The 15,941-nt window shown below is 39.7% G+C and overlaps 1 protein-coding gene across 4 annotated transcripts; it reads left to right on the top strand.

The window, feature by feature from the left end:
- The first annotated feature begins 777 nt into the window (after window positions 1–777).
- cep120 (centrosomal protein 120) lies at window positions 778–14,267 on the top strand. 4 transcript variants are annotated; one of them, XR_014119943.1, is made up of 20 exons: window positions 778–941; window positions 1,978–2,134; window positions 2,245–2,359; window positions 2,538–2,673; window positions 2,909–3,057; window positions 3,166–3,363; window positions 3,500–3,724; window positions 3,929–4,154; window positions 4,258–4,447; window positions 4,539–4,688; window positions 4,907–5,089; window positions 5,370–5,466; window positions 5,650–5,805; window positions 5,990–6,079; window positions 6,171–6,263; window positions 6,483–6,644; window positions 9,038–9,160; window positions 10,749–10,847; window positions 12,035–12,252; window positions 13,137–13,276. XR_014119943.1 is itself a non-coding variant. In XM_026999798.3 (20 exons), the coding sequence occupies exons 1-20, from the start codon at window positions 893–895 to the stop codon at window positions 13,773–13,775; spliced, it is 2,946 nt and encodes a 981-aa protein (XP_026855599.2). In that variant the 5' UTR covers window positions 780–892; the 3' UTR covers window positions 13,776–14,267. The 4 variants fall into 4 exon arrangements, 1 of the variants encoding a protein (XP_026855599.2); XR_014119944.1 differs by having other exon boundaries at window positions 12,035–12,247; window positions 13,137–13,272; XR_003409955.3 differs by having other exon boundaries at window positions 12,035–12,266; window positions 13,137–13,266.
- The last annotated feature ends 1,674 nt before the right edge of the window (window positions 14,268–15,941 follow it).

The following is a 15,941-nucleotide window of genomic DNA, read 5'->3' as shown; positions in this document are numbered from 1 at the left end:
ATTTTATACATATTAGGTTATACCATTCATATACAAATATACAGCTAATTTGGGCATTACACAGATACAGTACAACATACAGAGAACAGTACAACATGAATACTACACAAGATACCATACTGAACTACACAGTTCCATCCAGCACCCACATTGGTAACTGCATGCTTTTGGACCATGAGAAATCCGAATGCATCAAATATGCGGTAAAACCCTAGGATGGCAGATTTAAAGGGAGGGAACCACACCCGCAAAAAAAGAGGACTTAAGGAGGACGGGATATTTTGTGACAAAATTAAAACCATAACCTAGCTGCCTGACTAACAGAGCCGACCAATTGTATCTAGAAATGTTTTTACTCACCAAACTGGCACCTACTTGCAGTAAGTCTGGCATAGTGTACAGAAGGCATGAAATTGATCGTTCCTACTCTTCGAAAGGAAAGGATTTTCTGAGAACTGAGAACATAAGTCGGTTTTCTTTGTGGTGTTTTCACACTGTTGCAGATATTCTAACTGAATATCATTTCGTGCGCGTACTTTCTGTCCTTAGCCGGTAGGTAAAGTAAATTGCACTGTCCACCCTTAAACTCTACTCTTCCCTGTACACATTACACCGTGTGAAGACCTAAAACACTGAAGCGCTCAGTACATGGGGAAGATCCGAATTACACCCCCACTTAAAGATGAGTTTTATTTTAGAATATTAAGACGACAAAGTTGTGACCCTGAGACGTAATCGCCTTTACCTGCAGGGGGCGCTTTTTCCGAACTACCACCTCACTTCAGAGTGAACTGAACTTCACTTTAAACAAAGCAGCAACGCTGTAGGCGTCGCAAGTGTAGTTATCAAATTATGAATCTAGCTAGCATTTATTGGCGCGTATAGGCATGCCATGGCTTCAAAGTCCGACCAGCTTCTTATTGTCGTTTCTATTCTGGAAGGTACGTTAGTTTAGTTCGCTAAGCTATCTAACTATCTTATCTGCAAATTGCCTGAAAGTTAGCATTGCTAGCTAGCGTTAGCTCATTTCGCAAACGCTAATTTATATTGCTAGTAACGGAATATGTTTAAGGGTTTGCAGAGAAATTGTGCCATGTGAGTGACCTACATTTCGCAGTTGTGTTCTTTTAAATTTCACAGTGCCATTATAATATGCACTAGAAAGAAGTGTTCGTTTAGCTGCCTAGCTAGCTAGCTAACGCTTGGTTACTCCTCAACGGACAAGTGACAGTTTGAACGGCAGCTGTTGTATCCAAGCAACCTTAAATTTAGTTATTAATATGTGATTTTGTGTGCTTTGAGAACGTCAGATGTAAAGACAAATGACAATGGAAATGTTTGTTTTTACTTTGTTTGGCGTCTAATTCTGATAAAGCTTATTACATGTAACGTTGTGGCGAATAATTGGCTAGCTAGCTATGCTAGCGTTCCCCCTGAGATCTACATGCTGGATTGCATTTTCTTCTTAGTGCACACATAGATAGCAAAGCGTTCATCACGAGAATAGTTATAAACGTAGACAGCAGACTATGCCTTGACATTTAAAGGGACATTTTCGAAAAGTTGGGTTCATTTGCTGACCTGAGTGCTCAATAATGATGATGACAATAATATAATAAACAGATTTTGTGCAGATCATTAGTAGTCTACAGGTTTAATGTTTCTATGACCAAAAAAAAAAAAATCATACATCATTACTCATTACAGGAAAATAAATATAGGCTAATGGCTTTATTCTGTATGGGGTGTGTATGTGTAAATGTGCTTTGGTTGTGCAGTGTATGTAGTTGCATCCATGTTTCTACTGTGATATGTTTATTAAGTGTGGGTTGTTTCTTTGTGAAGATTGCAAAAATGAATTTCCTTCCTGAGAATGATAAAGAAACCTGAGAACCAGATAATAATAGTAGCAGTGGTATTTTGTGATGGCTTTTTCATATTATTCCTTTATTACTGTTCCTTATGTTCTTCATTTAGGTCGTCAGTTCCCCAAGAGCCAGCAACACACTTTGGTTGTACAAGCTAAGTTTGATGGGGAGCAGCTAGAAACAGACCCTGTAGCACATAAGGAACAGCCGCAATTTTGTACAGAGTTGGCATGGGAGCTTGATCGCAGAACTCTTCACCAGCACAGGTTGGCACTTTTTAACTGTTTGTGTTTGACATTGTCTAGCTATGTTTGTTTTTTGTTTTTTTGCTTAAAATGATAAGTAATTGTTTAATTTCTGATTTAATGCTATGCAGACTCCAGCGGACACCCATCAAGTTGCAGTGCTTTGCAATAGATTCAAATACCTCTGCAAGGGAATGTGTTGGATATATTGTCTTGGATCTCAGATTGGTGCAGGAGGTTAAGCAAGTAAGCCCTGTGTAGAAGTATTTTGGATGAACTTGCCTAATTGTTGTATTTTCTGTATAGAAGGTTTGTAAAGGTATAGGAGCTACTTTTAATTCCTCAGTATGCACTTGATCAGAAAGTAAACATTTTGTTTTCCATGTTTACAAATTTCTGCATCTAACTGAATGCTGTTTTATAGCTTCCCAAATGGTATCCTTTGCTGAGCAGTAAGTACACCAAGCGAAAGCCAGCTCTGTTATTGAGCATGGTTTTGGAGAATGACAACAAAGAGCCACGTGACCAATTTAAGGCGAAGAAAGCTCCACCAAGAGCAGGTATTTCAGTACTTTGACTGTCAGTTTAGCCATGAGGCCATGATTTTGTCCATGTGATGTTTCATCCTTTGGTCTTAACATACATGTTACTTTTTTTCTGATTTATCAAGTCAGTTCATTAAAACTTGGTGATGGATATCCTATAAATATAAATAACTTTCTTACAGCATTTTTTTTTACAGTGTACATGTTTTGTAATACCACACCATCATTACTTTCCCACAATGTGCTGTAGGATCTCCTACATTGGCAAATCTGGAGTCAATTAAAGTAGAGGCCATTCTAAATGAAGATGAAGGATACCATCAGATTGGACCAGCAGATCTTGGCAAAGACATGTATGTTTTGTCGGTCACTGTTGCCTTTGCTACCAAACTGGAGCAGGTAAAGCTCAGTCATTTATATTTGGTCATGAGTTTTATTTTTCTTTGCTGCAGTGTTAAATGAAAAAATAAACTTTTTTTTTTTTTTTTTTTTTTATATATACTTTAGCTTATTTCTAGTTCAACAAAACTGGCCAGTGAAGGCTCAGAGTTCTTCTTCTTCTACTCTCTCCTGGGAAATGATGTCACCAGTGAACCCTTCCAGAACCTAATCAGCCCAAACTTTGAGCCAGAACGAGCCTCAGTCCGTATCCGCAGTAATGACAAGCTAGTACGGGTGTTTCTCAGCCAGCAGCAGAACCTTCTGGTAATACACCAGAGCCTTTACCATTGTTAGGATTTCCCATGTCACTGTTATAAAATGACTTACTCCTGTTTATGCGAGTAATATGTCTGTCTACTGTTGCTCCCATTTAAATTCCTGTATTTGCTTTATTGTTTAGCTCCATCTTTGCTGTGGATCCCAGTCCCTAGGCAGCACTGAGATTTCTCTCGCTGCACTGGCAAAGAACATCACAGACCTTGCCAAGCAGGCAGCCACCATAGAGGGAGCCTTTGTCCTGAGGCCCCCAAATCGTACCAAGCAGAGCCTTCAGTCCATCTCTGTGGATTTGCAGCCAACAGTCGGGGTGGCAGTAACTCTGAAAAGAGAGGGAGTTACTGATGAGGTATACAGAGGGCATAGGCCATAGATGTTTTCCAGGAGGTCATGGGTTAGCTAGTGAAGTGGGTCAGATTTGTCAGATTAAAGACTTGTTTTGTTTTGGGGTTTTTTTTGTTTGTTTGTTTGTTTGTTTTTGTTTTAAAATAATCTTGAAATTATAGTGCTTTTGGTAACTTCACCCCAGTATATGTCATCTCTTTCTCATAAGATTCCAGACCCTTCTCCTTCAAGGCTTAAGACTCCAGTAAAGAAAGGCCCTACCATGAATGCCCATCCTGAGCCTGCTTTGACTAAACCCAGTAGCCCAACCCTTCCACACAGACCACCTGGTCAGCCGCAGTGTTCCCGCTCCACCACACCTGACCACCAACACTCGGAGAGTGAGGCTGAGAGCTTGCCTGATGATGCAAGACCTGCCCAGCCAGAACAGCCAAGTAAGATGCTTACGGAACCTGATTTGACGAGACATTGTCCAATGAGACGTTTGAGCTTCTTATACCTTGGTTACAGTTTTAATATCTGTAGCTAATTTTGTAGTTGCAGAACTGCCTGTGGCTGCCTCTGCAAATGGGCCACTGGAGAGTGAAGCAGAAGTACCAGCATCCTCTCTCACCGTGTCTGCCCCAAAAGTGGCGATTCCAGCATCAGCACACCATTATTGCTTCTCCATGGAGCTGCGCAGCATCAGAGATCTAAACATGGGCTTTCCTGTGAACTGTATACTGAGGTGCAATCTGGCTTGAGCAGTATGGCAACTTATGTATGGGGTTGCTCCAATTATCAATGGTTAGTATTGTTTTTATATCTTCCAAAAATAGATATGCCTACCAGTTCTTTGGGAGTGCAGCCCCAATCATGACAAATCCTGCCGTGGAGGTAAAGAAAAACACTGAGGTGTTCCTGCCTCAGTCATACTGTGCCTTTGATTTTGCTGCACTGCCTAATCAACTCCAGGACACATTTCTGAGGTGAATTCCTACCTGCATATATTTCTAATTGTACACTATATTGTACAGAGTACCTAAAATTGCATTATAGACTTTAAAACTTCACAAATCAGTGTGCATTAATGGATGGGATAACCATCATGCCAGATCACTTGCTTTTTGCTTTGGTATGGCCTCAATAACTAATCTCTTAGGTTTTTTTCTTTCATCATTTCCTGTGTGTGTTGTGGTCCCACCAGAGTTCCTTTGGTAGTGGAGCTGTGGCATAGAGACCCCAGTTCCAAAGACTTCCTAATTGGCACAGCCAGCATTCAGCTTTCCAACCTGCTCACTTCCGAGAAGACCCGTTTCCTTGGCTCATCTGGCCAGCAGCACTGGAGACAGACTTGGTCAGGGAGGTTACCTGTTGTCAAAGCACAGGGGTTTGTACTATTTTAGCTTTATCCTTTTATTTATTTATTTATTTATTGTAAGAGCACATTATTCTCCAGGGTGTCTCAGATGCAGTGCCAAAAATATACCTCTAGATGGCAGGCAAACAGCACTATTGATTCATATTGAGCACTGGCATGCCTGGATTGTTTTTAGTTCCAGTATTCCTTGTGGAAATCATTCTTTAAAAGTTAAGAATAACTGGTGCACATATTACAGTCAGTTTTCAGGCACTGATAGCAACTTTCCTTTCATTTTATGTTTATGTAGATCAAATGAGAAGGTGGCTGAACTTAGCTATGTGACAGTTCTCGAAGATATGGGTCTAGTAAAATCACAAGATATCCTCCTTTCTGAATATTCTCAGGTAAAACTTGCCTAATGTTTGTGAATAAAACCCAATATTTAATGTGGATTTCCCTATGTGGAAGTCCTACACCTGATTGATTTGCAGTGGATACTGTACACAGACTAAGCAATCTTCTCCAAGACTTAAAGTAAAATAAGATAACCTAAGATAATAAGATGTTCTGATACGTGGTTGTGACAGAGTGGTGATCAGGTGCAGCAGAAGAAGTCAGCAGTTCATCCTCAAGCTCACACTGAGGTCAAGGTAACGACCAAGCCTCGGGAGACTCTGGAGTACAGGGCAGCACTGGAGCTTGAGATGTGGAAGGAGATGCAGGAGGATCTGTTTGATAACCAGGTCAGCACTTTTTTAAAAAAAAAATTTATTTTATTTTTTTTTGTCTCCTGCAGTTCAAAGCAACCTTTTTTATATTGAAGCCTCAGTCAAACTTAGTCCAGTCCTTTGGGGAATAAAAGTAAGCATGATGATAACGCTACATGTTTAAATGAGTAGGAGATTGAAGTGAGTTTGGTCTCTGTAGTTGAAACAGAAGGAACTGAACCACATGCAGGCTCTGGCAGAGGAGTGGAAGAAGAGGGACAGAGAACGTGAAGCACTTGTTAAGAAGAAGGTATTTCGGCATAGCTTGAAAAATAGCTACCAATTTTATATTTGCACGAACCTTTTGTATATTTGTACAAGTCTGGAATTTTTACCCCCAGGAGATGGAGTATAATCTTTTGGAAGAACAGCTCCAGAAGACTCTAGCTGATCTAGAAAAGAGAGAGAAGACTCTTGCTCATGCAGAAATGGAGGTTAGTTGCAGAGCATTGCCATTTTGACACTGAAGATAAAAATATTAATGTGAACAAGTGAGTTATGTGTATCCCCATGCTCTTCGACTTTTTGGACTTGTCATGACCCATCACCAAGTGTTGTATTAAAACCCAAGGCTTAATTTAATATAGATAGGCATATACTGTATATGCCTTAATAGCTTTTGTGTGTGTGTGTGTGTATGTGTGTGTGTGTAGACCCAGAGGTTGCAGAGGGAGATGCGCATGGAGCATGAGTTCAGCATGCGCGAGCTGCAGGATAGCGGCCGCCGCTTGAGGGAAGACTGTGCTCACCAGGTGGAGCTGGAGAGGTCCAAGGTCAGGCAGCTCGAGGAGGACCTTACTAGGCACCAACAGCAGGTAGGCGCGATGGAGGTTGTGCAGCAAGGTCAGTTTCTGCCTTAATAGAAAGAGCAGCATGGTTAGAGAATGCTGACCTTCAGGTCAATGGGGCATAAGATCACCCCTCCCCCTCTCCCTTCTGGCTGTTTTAAATGAAAGAAAAGTCAGAGCACTGCTGCGTTTCAGCCCGGCTTCTTAAAGGCTGCAGGATACAGTCCTACTGATAAGCATCAATAGTTGCTCTCTCATCCATACGTTAAGTAAAGAAGGGAATGAATTTACCGTAAGACTGATCGTTATCTCAGTTTGTTTCCCTTTTGTTTCTTTCTCTGGGATCTAAGGTGTTTGGTTGCTTTGGATTCTTTATCTTATAGAATTTGCATTGATAGATTATCTGCATGTAGTATTTGTTTAGAAAAATCCTAGCATGTGTTCTTTTTTTGAAAATAGAATATTTCCATTCACAACATATTTGATAGTGATTTACTGTCAAGCATACCACTGACAGCATTAGGTAAATTTTGACTCTCTGTGTTGGTATAGAATCTGTTAACTTGCACACACATCACTGACCTAATTAATTCCTAGGCCAATTATTTATTTCTTTATGCTTGACTGACTTACAAAACTTAGCATGTCAGACTTGTTGGATTTATTTCCCCTTATGACTATATTTCTCAGGGCTTTTTAATAGAAAGAAATGCCTCGGGTCTTGGCCAGTCTCTCCCATCATCCTTTGCGCAGACAGCCCACCTACTGAAATAGTTCAGTCTGCTGGCTCTTTTTTTTCCTAGAGAACATCTGGACCGGCCCTGGCTCTAACAAATCAAGCAAAGTAGGTTTCTGACATGCGAAAAAGAGAAGGGGCTTTTGCGATGAGAGATCCTCGGCTGAAGCTGCCACATGGCTTTATATCTTGTCTCCCCTCCCGTGTCAGGAACGTGTAAACATACATTTGTCCTGTGTCGGCACACTCTAACCAGTTTATCAGGCCACAGTGCTCCCCCGCCTTTTCTGCTGGACACTCCTTGCCTTGTCTCAGAATGCCAAGCTTTGTGTCTGTTGGGTTTCTTTTGGTGTCTGGTCTGTGTCAGAAAGGGAAGACGTAGGGTTTTAGTTACATTGGAAGCTGCCTTACACCCTTGAAGCCTTTCAGCTCTTGAGTGTTTGCTGGAACAGTACCTCGTTAGCGAAGAGGGGGGCGATTGCCTTGCAATGAGAAGTACTACCAGTCAGTGTGAGCAGTGACTCTGCTGCACATGTGTAGAAATAAGAATTTATACTGTATAATACCACGGTATTATGAGATGACTTATCATATTATGAGATGATTTTAAATCTGCCTGTGCACAAAATTCTCCATACTACTTTGCTGTTTGCAGGGATAGTAATTATCTATAATCATCTATTGGTTCGATGTGGTCAAGGATTTGACCAGTATTTAGTGCCAGTGTGATGGTGCATTGATTAGCCCAAATTCCACATGAGCTGGAGGCTCTGTTTAGAGACCTTTCTTTTACACTTCCACAAAATGTGTGGCAATTTGTAGATTCTTTTTTATTAGAATATATTTGATCTATTGTCATCCGTTTTATATTGACTTATAATTAGTGCAAATTATTGGTAGTCGAAGCATCATCAGTAGATTTTCCCATGAAAAAATGGATTATCATCATTTGGCTCTGGATTTGCATTCCTAGTTTAATTAGTTTAAGGTATGACTCTGTTCTGAGTTCTGGAATCTTTTAAATTGTTGTTAGTAAAGTCTAGGCACTGTGCGACCTAACGCTTTCATTTCTAAGTGTTATCTTATCACACTCTGCTGTAGTCTCGGACTTGCCACAGGGGACATGAGGGTTATCAGAGGCAGAAACTAGACTTGTTCTCAAAGCATTTCAGTTAAAACAGTCAGCAAACTCAGAAGTAAGATTCATAAGCATTGCTACTGTGAGAAAAGATGCAGTTTTTCAAACTCGGACATCAGTGTGCTTGTCTGAAATTGGCACTGTTCCAAAATTAATGCAGGGGAATTTTTGGCTCAAAATTGTTTTTATGTTTTCTAAAGCTTTTACATCCTTTGAAATGGCATGGAGAGGTTAAGTAAATGTATTCTTCCCACCGCCTTGGCCAATGCAAGAAAGTCATGAAGCATATTTGTCATGCATCAGAAAATTGGAATTTCACTTGGTCATATTAAATATTAACAAGAGGCTGATGTTAATGTCTCATCTTATTTTTATCATGATCCAAGCACAAGAAAATCATGTGTGATCCTGTAACTTTTTTTTATTGTTTATCCTTACTTACAGTATAACGTAAAGGATGTTGTATATAATGATATAATGTTTTAAATTGAAGCCAGTTATGTATAAAAATCTAAGTATTGCATGTTTGTCTGTTCCATTCAAAAGAAAACAGAGGCCGAAAAGAAATACAAGCAACTGGAAAAAGAATTTGAACAATATCGAGACCAGCAGAACACCCGGCCTGAAATCCGTTTACAATCTGAGATTAACCTGCTTCGACTCGAGAAGGTTAGCAAACAGGAATGAAACAAAACATTCGTCATTACTTTGTTTTAGACTTTTGTCAAATACATTTTTCTTCAATGTAAAGTAGAGATGGCACTGATCCAACACCACATACCCAAATCGGATCGATATCAGCAAAAAAGCTGTATTAGATTTCGAGAAAAAAATTTTATGGAGACCCATCTGATACCATCACCAATCCAGCCTGAAAATAGCACAGCAGTGTTTTGCAGCAGCGCAGGTCGTGTGATAACAGCCAGGTTCAAGCACAGCTGTAGAGTTTTTTTCACATTAACAGTTAACTTGCGTTCAGGTGCACATTCATGCACTCACATGCATGTGATGACTTGCACTGCTATCATGTAGTTTTGATAACCCATCAGTTTATCTGCCTTCTAGTGAGAGCATCTAAATGAGACAGAATATCACCTTAGTAATTCACCACCAAGGATCCGTGACCAACAGTGCTTTTATTTATTAATACATTCTGTCGGGAAAAAAGTTTGGCTGTGAAGTAAAGAAACTTCAGGGTCAGGGAGAAGAGAAAGACGGCAAAAACCTGAAGAAACGAGGAGAGAGAATAATGGGACTAGTATAGCATGCTCCTTCTCTGAATTCATGGAGTTAGTTACACTGTGGTTTTAGTATTCAAAAGGCATGAAAAACTGGAAAACTGCTGATTTTACCATTAGCATGCATTTTTTGAGATGGACTGGAAAATTTGAACAAGAAGGTAGAGAATAAGATTGAGGTAACTCCATATATAGAAAGAATACCCAGAGTATTTAAATGAATTAGTGCAAGTACTCGTCGCACAAGTAGCCCCTCTCTGCTGACTTAGTGCCTAGTGTGTATGGGGTGTATAACAGGTAGAAAAGCGACTTACAGCTAAAATTAACTAGAAGATGAATTACAAAGTTAATGGGAAGTTGAGGTTACAGTAATGAGGAAAAAATCGCCTAACTATAGTCTAAAGTTGTTGGAGTCAGAGTGAGGCAGGTAGCCGTACTAAGCAGAGTGAGTGCGTGAGTATGTTTGAAACCAAGCAAGTGATGACCAAGGCAATAAATGTCACCTCCCCAAGAGAGACATTGTATGGCATTGGAAGGAGAAAACTTAAATGCTTTAGTCTTGTAAACAAAGGTGTTTTTTTGGGGGGGGGGGGGGTTGTTTGTCTTTTTGTAATTTTATTTATTTATTTTAATCTGTCATTTTTCATGTATGATTTCTGTAGAAATATAGCATATATAATAAATCTCACACACAGAAAAAAATCCCCTGCAATCTGTTACACCCAGACAACTTGCCCACAGCTCAGATCGCTTTTGATATTAGGCAACATTCAAATGCGAGATGAAATTGGATGAAATTGAAATTGGATTTGTACAGAAAACATGGTATCATGCCATCTCTAGTAAACCCAATAAACACAATACCATGCTCCTTAATTTGTTAATACTTTTGTTTGGGATTTTAATAAAAAAAAATTGTAACATACAGTTTGAAATGTAAATTTTAGGGTGCAAATGCAAACTTAAACACTGTGAGAAGTGGTATAAAAACTGCTTGTTGGCACTTTATTAATTCCGAGGTGGAACTGGAACGGAAGCTGGAATCAACAACAAAATCTAAACTTCATTACAAACAGCAGTGGGGACGCGCTCTGAAGGAACTGGCAAAATTTAAACAGGTAAGGCATTGTAAATACTCATTCTAATACTTCAGTCTTCAGTTTCAAAGTAAGTTCAAATACTGATCGAATGGTTAATCTAAGTCACTAGGATTTTAAAGCATTAAGCAGTGAAAGCATAACTAGATATGGTTGAAGTTCCAGAAGATAGGTTGCAGTTGTATGTTGATATGCTTGGGCTTAGTTAGGCTGGTTTTTTATTTCAAGAAGCACCAGTTGTTTATACAGTCTAGTATTTTTATTTTTCCTCCTTATACATGAAATGTTTTGATGGTACACTGATTATGACATGCACACAATCCGGGAGAGCTACAATGTAAGAGACACTATACTGTCCCTCAACATAGCCATGGATCAAAAACAAAGGAAACTGGCGTATTTTGTATCCTGCATGAGTAGTCATGCATGATGGGCAAAACCAGCACAAGAAAAAATGTGACAGTTCTTATTGTGTGTAAACCAGATGTAAATCGTACTTTTCAAGAAGAAAACTTCCACCACGCACTCTGAATAACACTGAGCTTGTCACTAGTGTGTGGTATTTGCTTTGAAACACTGGACTCCTTCTGAAGTGAACCTTGTAAAGGACTAATACCAGTGTAAACAGAGCGGATGCAAAGAGCTTATCAAGCCTTGCTAATAACTGTTAAAGACAAAGTCCAGCTGGAAAGTCTGAGTGCTCTTTTTTTCCCCTTCTTTTTTCCGTTCTCTTTAAGTGCCAGATATATGTTAAGAAAACATTAGTTGATTTATGGTCCACAAAGGGGTCTATAACTTAATATGAAAAAGAGCTATAAATCAGGTTTCTATTATTGTAAGCATTAGCCTGCGCATTACCATTTGAACATCGTTCAGTTGTTGAAAGCTCGGTATATGAAAGTGTGAGGCTGATATTTTCTCTTAGGTTGAAATAATCTCTTTATTCGCATGCCAGTTTAGCAAGATCCATGTGTGAAATCATATTATTTTGAGTTAATGCTATACCATGGCTTACATTACTTCTGTTTGCTCATAACAGAAGATAGAAAATGTGAATCAAAGATACTTAGGACTTGGGGAAAAGAGCTATGGTAACCCAGCGCACAGTCCCGTCTCAGTCAGACCTTATCTTCTTAGTGGATAATGCACGAGACTTTTGCCTTTTCACTCCCTGCTTGTTTTGAACTACTTTGGCATTTCTTTTTCAGTTTGAAGACCTAGGAAAATTTAAACCATGAAATCCCCCAGGTGCTTGTCCTGTTCTTGTCAGATCAGTGCTCAGTAAAAAACTGAAGTTGAGCTGCAGTCTGGCAGCCTTCTCCTTTCCAACGGGTCCTCTGTCTGACCCTCTCTGGAGGAGAGCCACGGGTCATTCACTGGTCACTCAACTGCCTTCTACTCCTCAACCCCACCAAGTCAAGGCAAAGTGTGTGTGTTTGTGTATGTGTATGTGTCTGTGCGCACACAATTTGTTAAAGTCTTATAACCATTAGTTAAGGCCTGGTTAGTCCAGCATGGTGCTGCAAACCTCCTTTTTTGTACTGCCAGTTTAGGCCTCTGGAAATATTTAGTTCAGCCATCAACCACAGGTAGCAAAGGAAACACTTTAGCTCTAGGGACCTTAAGAAAATCTCCGAGATAATTGTTTCAGCGTTTTTCTTCGGCGTATGCTTGGCTATAAGGACTGTGGCAACATCTTCGTGGGTTTGTTTTTCTTGCAGTTTAGGTTACTGAAAATGTATTATTGGCCTCTAATGCTCCATAAAAACACAAAATTAAATTAGATTATATGTAAACATATCACTTCAGTGATAACATTAAGCCAAGTTGAGCTATTATGCAAGACCAGTGCTTAGGCTAAATTTTCACACAGGCCTTGTTCTGTCAGCACATGGTCTAGAATATTGATGTGTGGTTTCTTAATGGCACTGCAGAGCCATAACAGCAATTTCAGCGTCAGATTTCAGGAGTTTCGCATTTTATTGCCAGTTATAAAGGTCAAATTCAATTAAACTGCTATCTGTGGTCTATTTTTCCAAAGCATTTAGCAGAGACATAACATAGCTGTTATCATTAAAGAACTTGATATTATTGAATGCTGAATTTTTTAATTGAAAAGAAAACATTTAAAGTTGTATCGTCATTGCAGCACTATAGTGTTCATAAAGCAATTATAATAAAGTGCAGTTAAATCAGAACATCTGTTATCCTGACCCGTAGAATGTTGATGTTGAATATATCTCTCCTTCATTCTCTTTTTCTGTCCTTCTCTCTCTCCCCTCCCTTCCCCCGGCTTTGTTTGGTTTTCAGAGGGAGCAGGAGAGTGCAATGGCACGGCTGAAACAGCAGCAACAGGAGCTGGAGCACATGAGGCTGCGCTACCTGGCAGCCGAAGAGAAGGAAGCCGTCAAGGAGGAGAAACGGGAACTCCAGGACATCCGCAATGAGCTCAACCGGTACGGGCCACTGCCGGGAGTTGAGCAGAACCTGTTCATTGTCGTTGTTTGGGTTGGTGGTGTGTTTTTTTTTGTTTTTTTTTGGGGGGGGGGGTTATGGTGTGTGTGTGTGTGTGTGTGTGTGTATGTGTGTGTGTGTGTGTGTGTTTTGTTGTTTTTTGGTTTTTTTTAAACTAAGAGTAATATGCTTGAGATGATTCAGTCACTGGGGAGCTCTGTTTTGAAATCAGTTGAAATAATGGAGTTCATGTAAGCTTTGTAAGTCAATTTCATGTCACTCCTCCTGTCCAGGCTAAAACAACAGGAGGAAAAGAGGACATGGAAAGAACCAGCCTGCGTCTCTCTGAGCGAGAGCGCAGATGACCATCTAAGTCGCCTTCTGGAGGAGAGAGATACACTGCTGCGCACGGGTGTGTACACACACGAGGACCGCATCATCGCTGAACTCAACAGACAGATCCAGGAGATCATGGTCAACCGAGCACCTAACTAATGCATCTGCCAATGCATTTTACCTGCATCATCCTGATCAGATGCACCTCGTATCAAACCACAGTGATTTTGACTGTGAAAGATCAAGTGCATTCCAAATGACATAATACACATGTTGCACCAAATGTCATGTTAAATTTCTGTTTTCAGTTGTTTTTAATAACTTGTGAATTAATGATGTGGCATTGACAATAATTGAGATGTGTGAGTCTATTAGAGAGTGTGTGTGGGGGGCGGGGTACCCGTGTGCATGTATGTGTTCACCAAACCATTGCACAGATTTTCCACAGGGTTTCATGTGGTTTCAATGAGATTGTAATTTCACCAGGTTTGTCACTCTTTCAAAAATAGTGCATGAATAATGCACACTATTTTGTATTTCATTGAGGGTATGTCTTTCTTTTTATTTGTTGTATATTTTGACTAAAATCTGTGCTGTTACTTTTTATATTTACATGTGTGTGTCTAATAAATTATTTTTGTCATGATTGAACTTTTTTGTTTTATTCACAATGGCTGCTTAATATTGTTTTCACATTATCCTATCTACCTATGTTAAAGGCTTTTAGATTGCAGTACTCTTAAATGTAATGCAAGGTGTGTGGATAAGTTTCAGAATCTAAATGTATCAGTATTTATGTGACTATCAAATATGTTTTCAATTATTTTTGCAATGGTTAGAAGACAAACTAGTTATCTAAATTAGTTAAGTCTTAGTCAAATTTGCTGGAACACTTGACTGATGTAGCAAAAGTGGCAATGAGTACTGTTGCACTACAATAGTTAAATGTTAAAACTGGATTGTTAGGAAGCTCTTGAGGATGCTGAATGAGGCTAGTATGTATGTTTCAAGCTGAATAAGAGATATTTACCTTTGTTTTTAGCCCAAGAGAGAAGCAGATGATGTGTTACAATAGGTGCATTCTTCTGCAGCTACCTCATTCTTTGTAGAATGATACTGTCTTTGAAGATTAATTGAAGTTGTGACAGTTAGATAAAGACTGAGAAATGGCTAAGAAAATCTAACAAAACAATATTCTGCTAGTACAGAGGGTACTGGTGTACAAATGTGATCTTATGTCAACTTTGCGTTGACATCCGCTAGAATCATGTAGTCACATAGCAAGTGGTGAATAAATTGCACCTCCTACCTCAGTTTAAGATTCTAATGGTGTGTTATGCATGTAAGACTTTGCTCATTCTTCTCCTGCACAGCAGTATTTGTCCTTAACTTTATCAGGCTATGAAGAGCAACACTCAGGCATGCATCATGCAATCATGCATGCGGGTTTTAGCGGATAGCAAAATAGCATGTTCAAGGCACTCACAGTGGAGCCCCCCCCAACACCACTTACCACCACTACCACGGCACTTATGAGGACAGTCTGTCAGCAACAGCTTACGCAGCTGATAGAAAGGCAGCCATATCTACACATGTTTTGAGCCCTGCAGTCCAGACCATAGAAATAATACCTGTCTGTTCCATGAAGACCACAGTCAGCTCAGAGAGCCATGCTGCTGAGCTTTGATCTCAGCCTTTCCATTTTGCACATGCTGCTTGTTCATCCCGAATATGTCTTGGTGGTGTCCTGTAGGCTTGGCTCATCCGGTTCTATATTGCTCTGACAGAAAGTTGAAACAGGTTATAAATTTGTACCCCGAACAGCAGGGAAGCTAACACTTGGTGTGGCTATTCATCTAGTTTCATGGATGGTCTGACTCTACTGCCATGTCTTAAAGTATTTTGGCACCAAAGGAGTTAAAACAGTCGTTTGCTTGCATGTTCCCCCATCTGTGTGCCTGGCTGTTCAAATAAATGGTGTTCAAGTTTTTGTTTTTCATCACATTATTAAAACATTATCATTAATGCTTCACATTTGTACAAACTAATGTTATCGTAACTTTTTTCCTGATGAATTTCAGGGTTCATTTTTACTGAAAAACATAAAATGACATCTGAATGCTGACAGTATAAGTGCAATCAGCTGCCATATCTAGACTCAAAAATGTAAATACACAGACATTGTCAGCATTATTATCTTGTACTGTGGTTAGACTGTTGACTTTTGACTTGAATGATTTAATAGCTTTCATGCAGAACTTGCGACCTTGCATGATATATGTAGTACGGCAGCAAACCAGCAAAAACAATAGGAAGATTTGAAGG

Source organism: Electrophorus electricus, chromosome 25 (genome assembly GCF_041902795.1).
Source record: "Electrophorus electricus isolate QZ-2024a chromosome 25, ASM4190279v1, whole genome shotgun sequence".
NCBI classification, from domain to species: Eukaryota; Metazoa; Chordata; class Actinopteri; order Gymnotiformes; family Gymnotidae; genus Electrophorus; species Electrophorus electricus.
The sequence above is the reverse complement of the archived record's forward strand: the minus strand, read 5'-3'. Positions and strand labels throughout refer to the sequence as shown.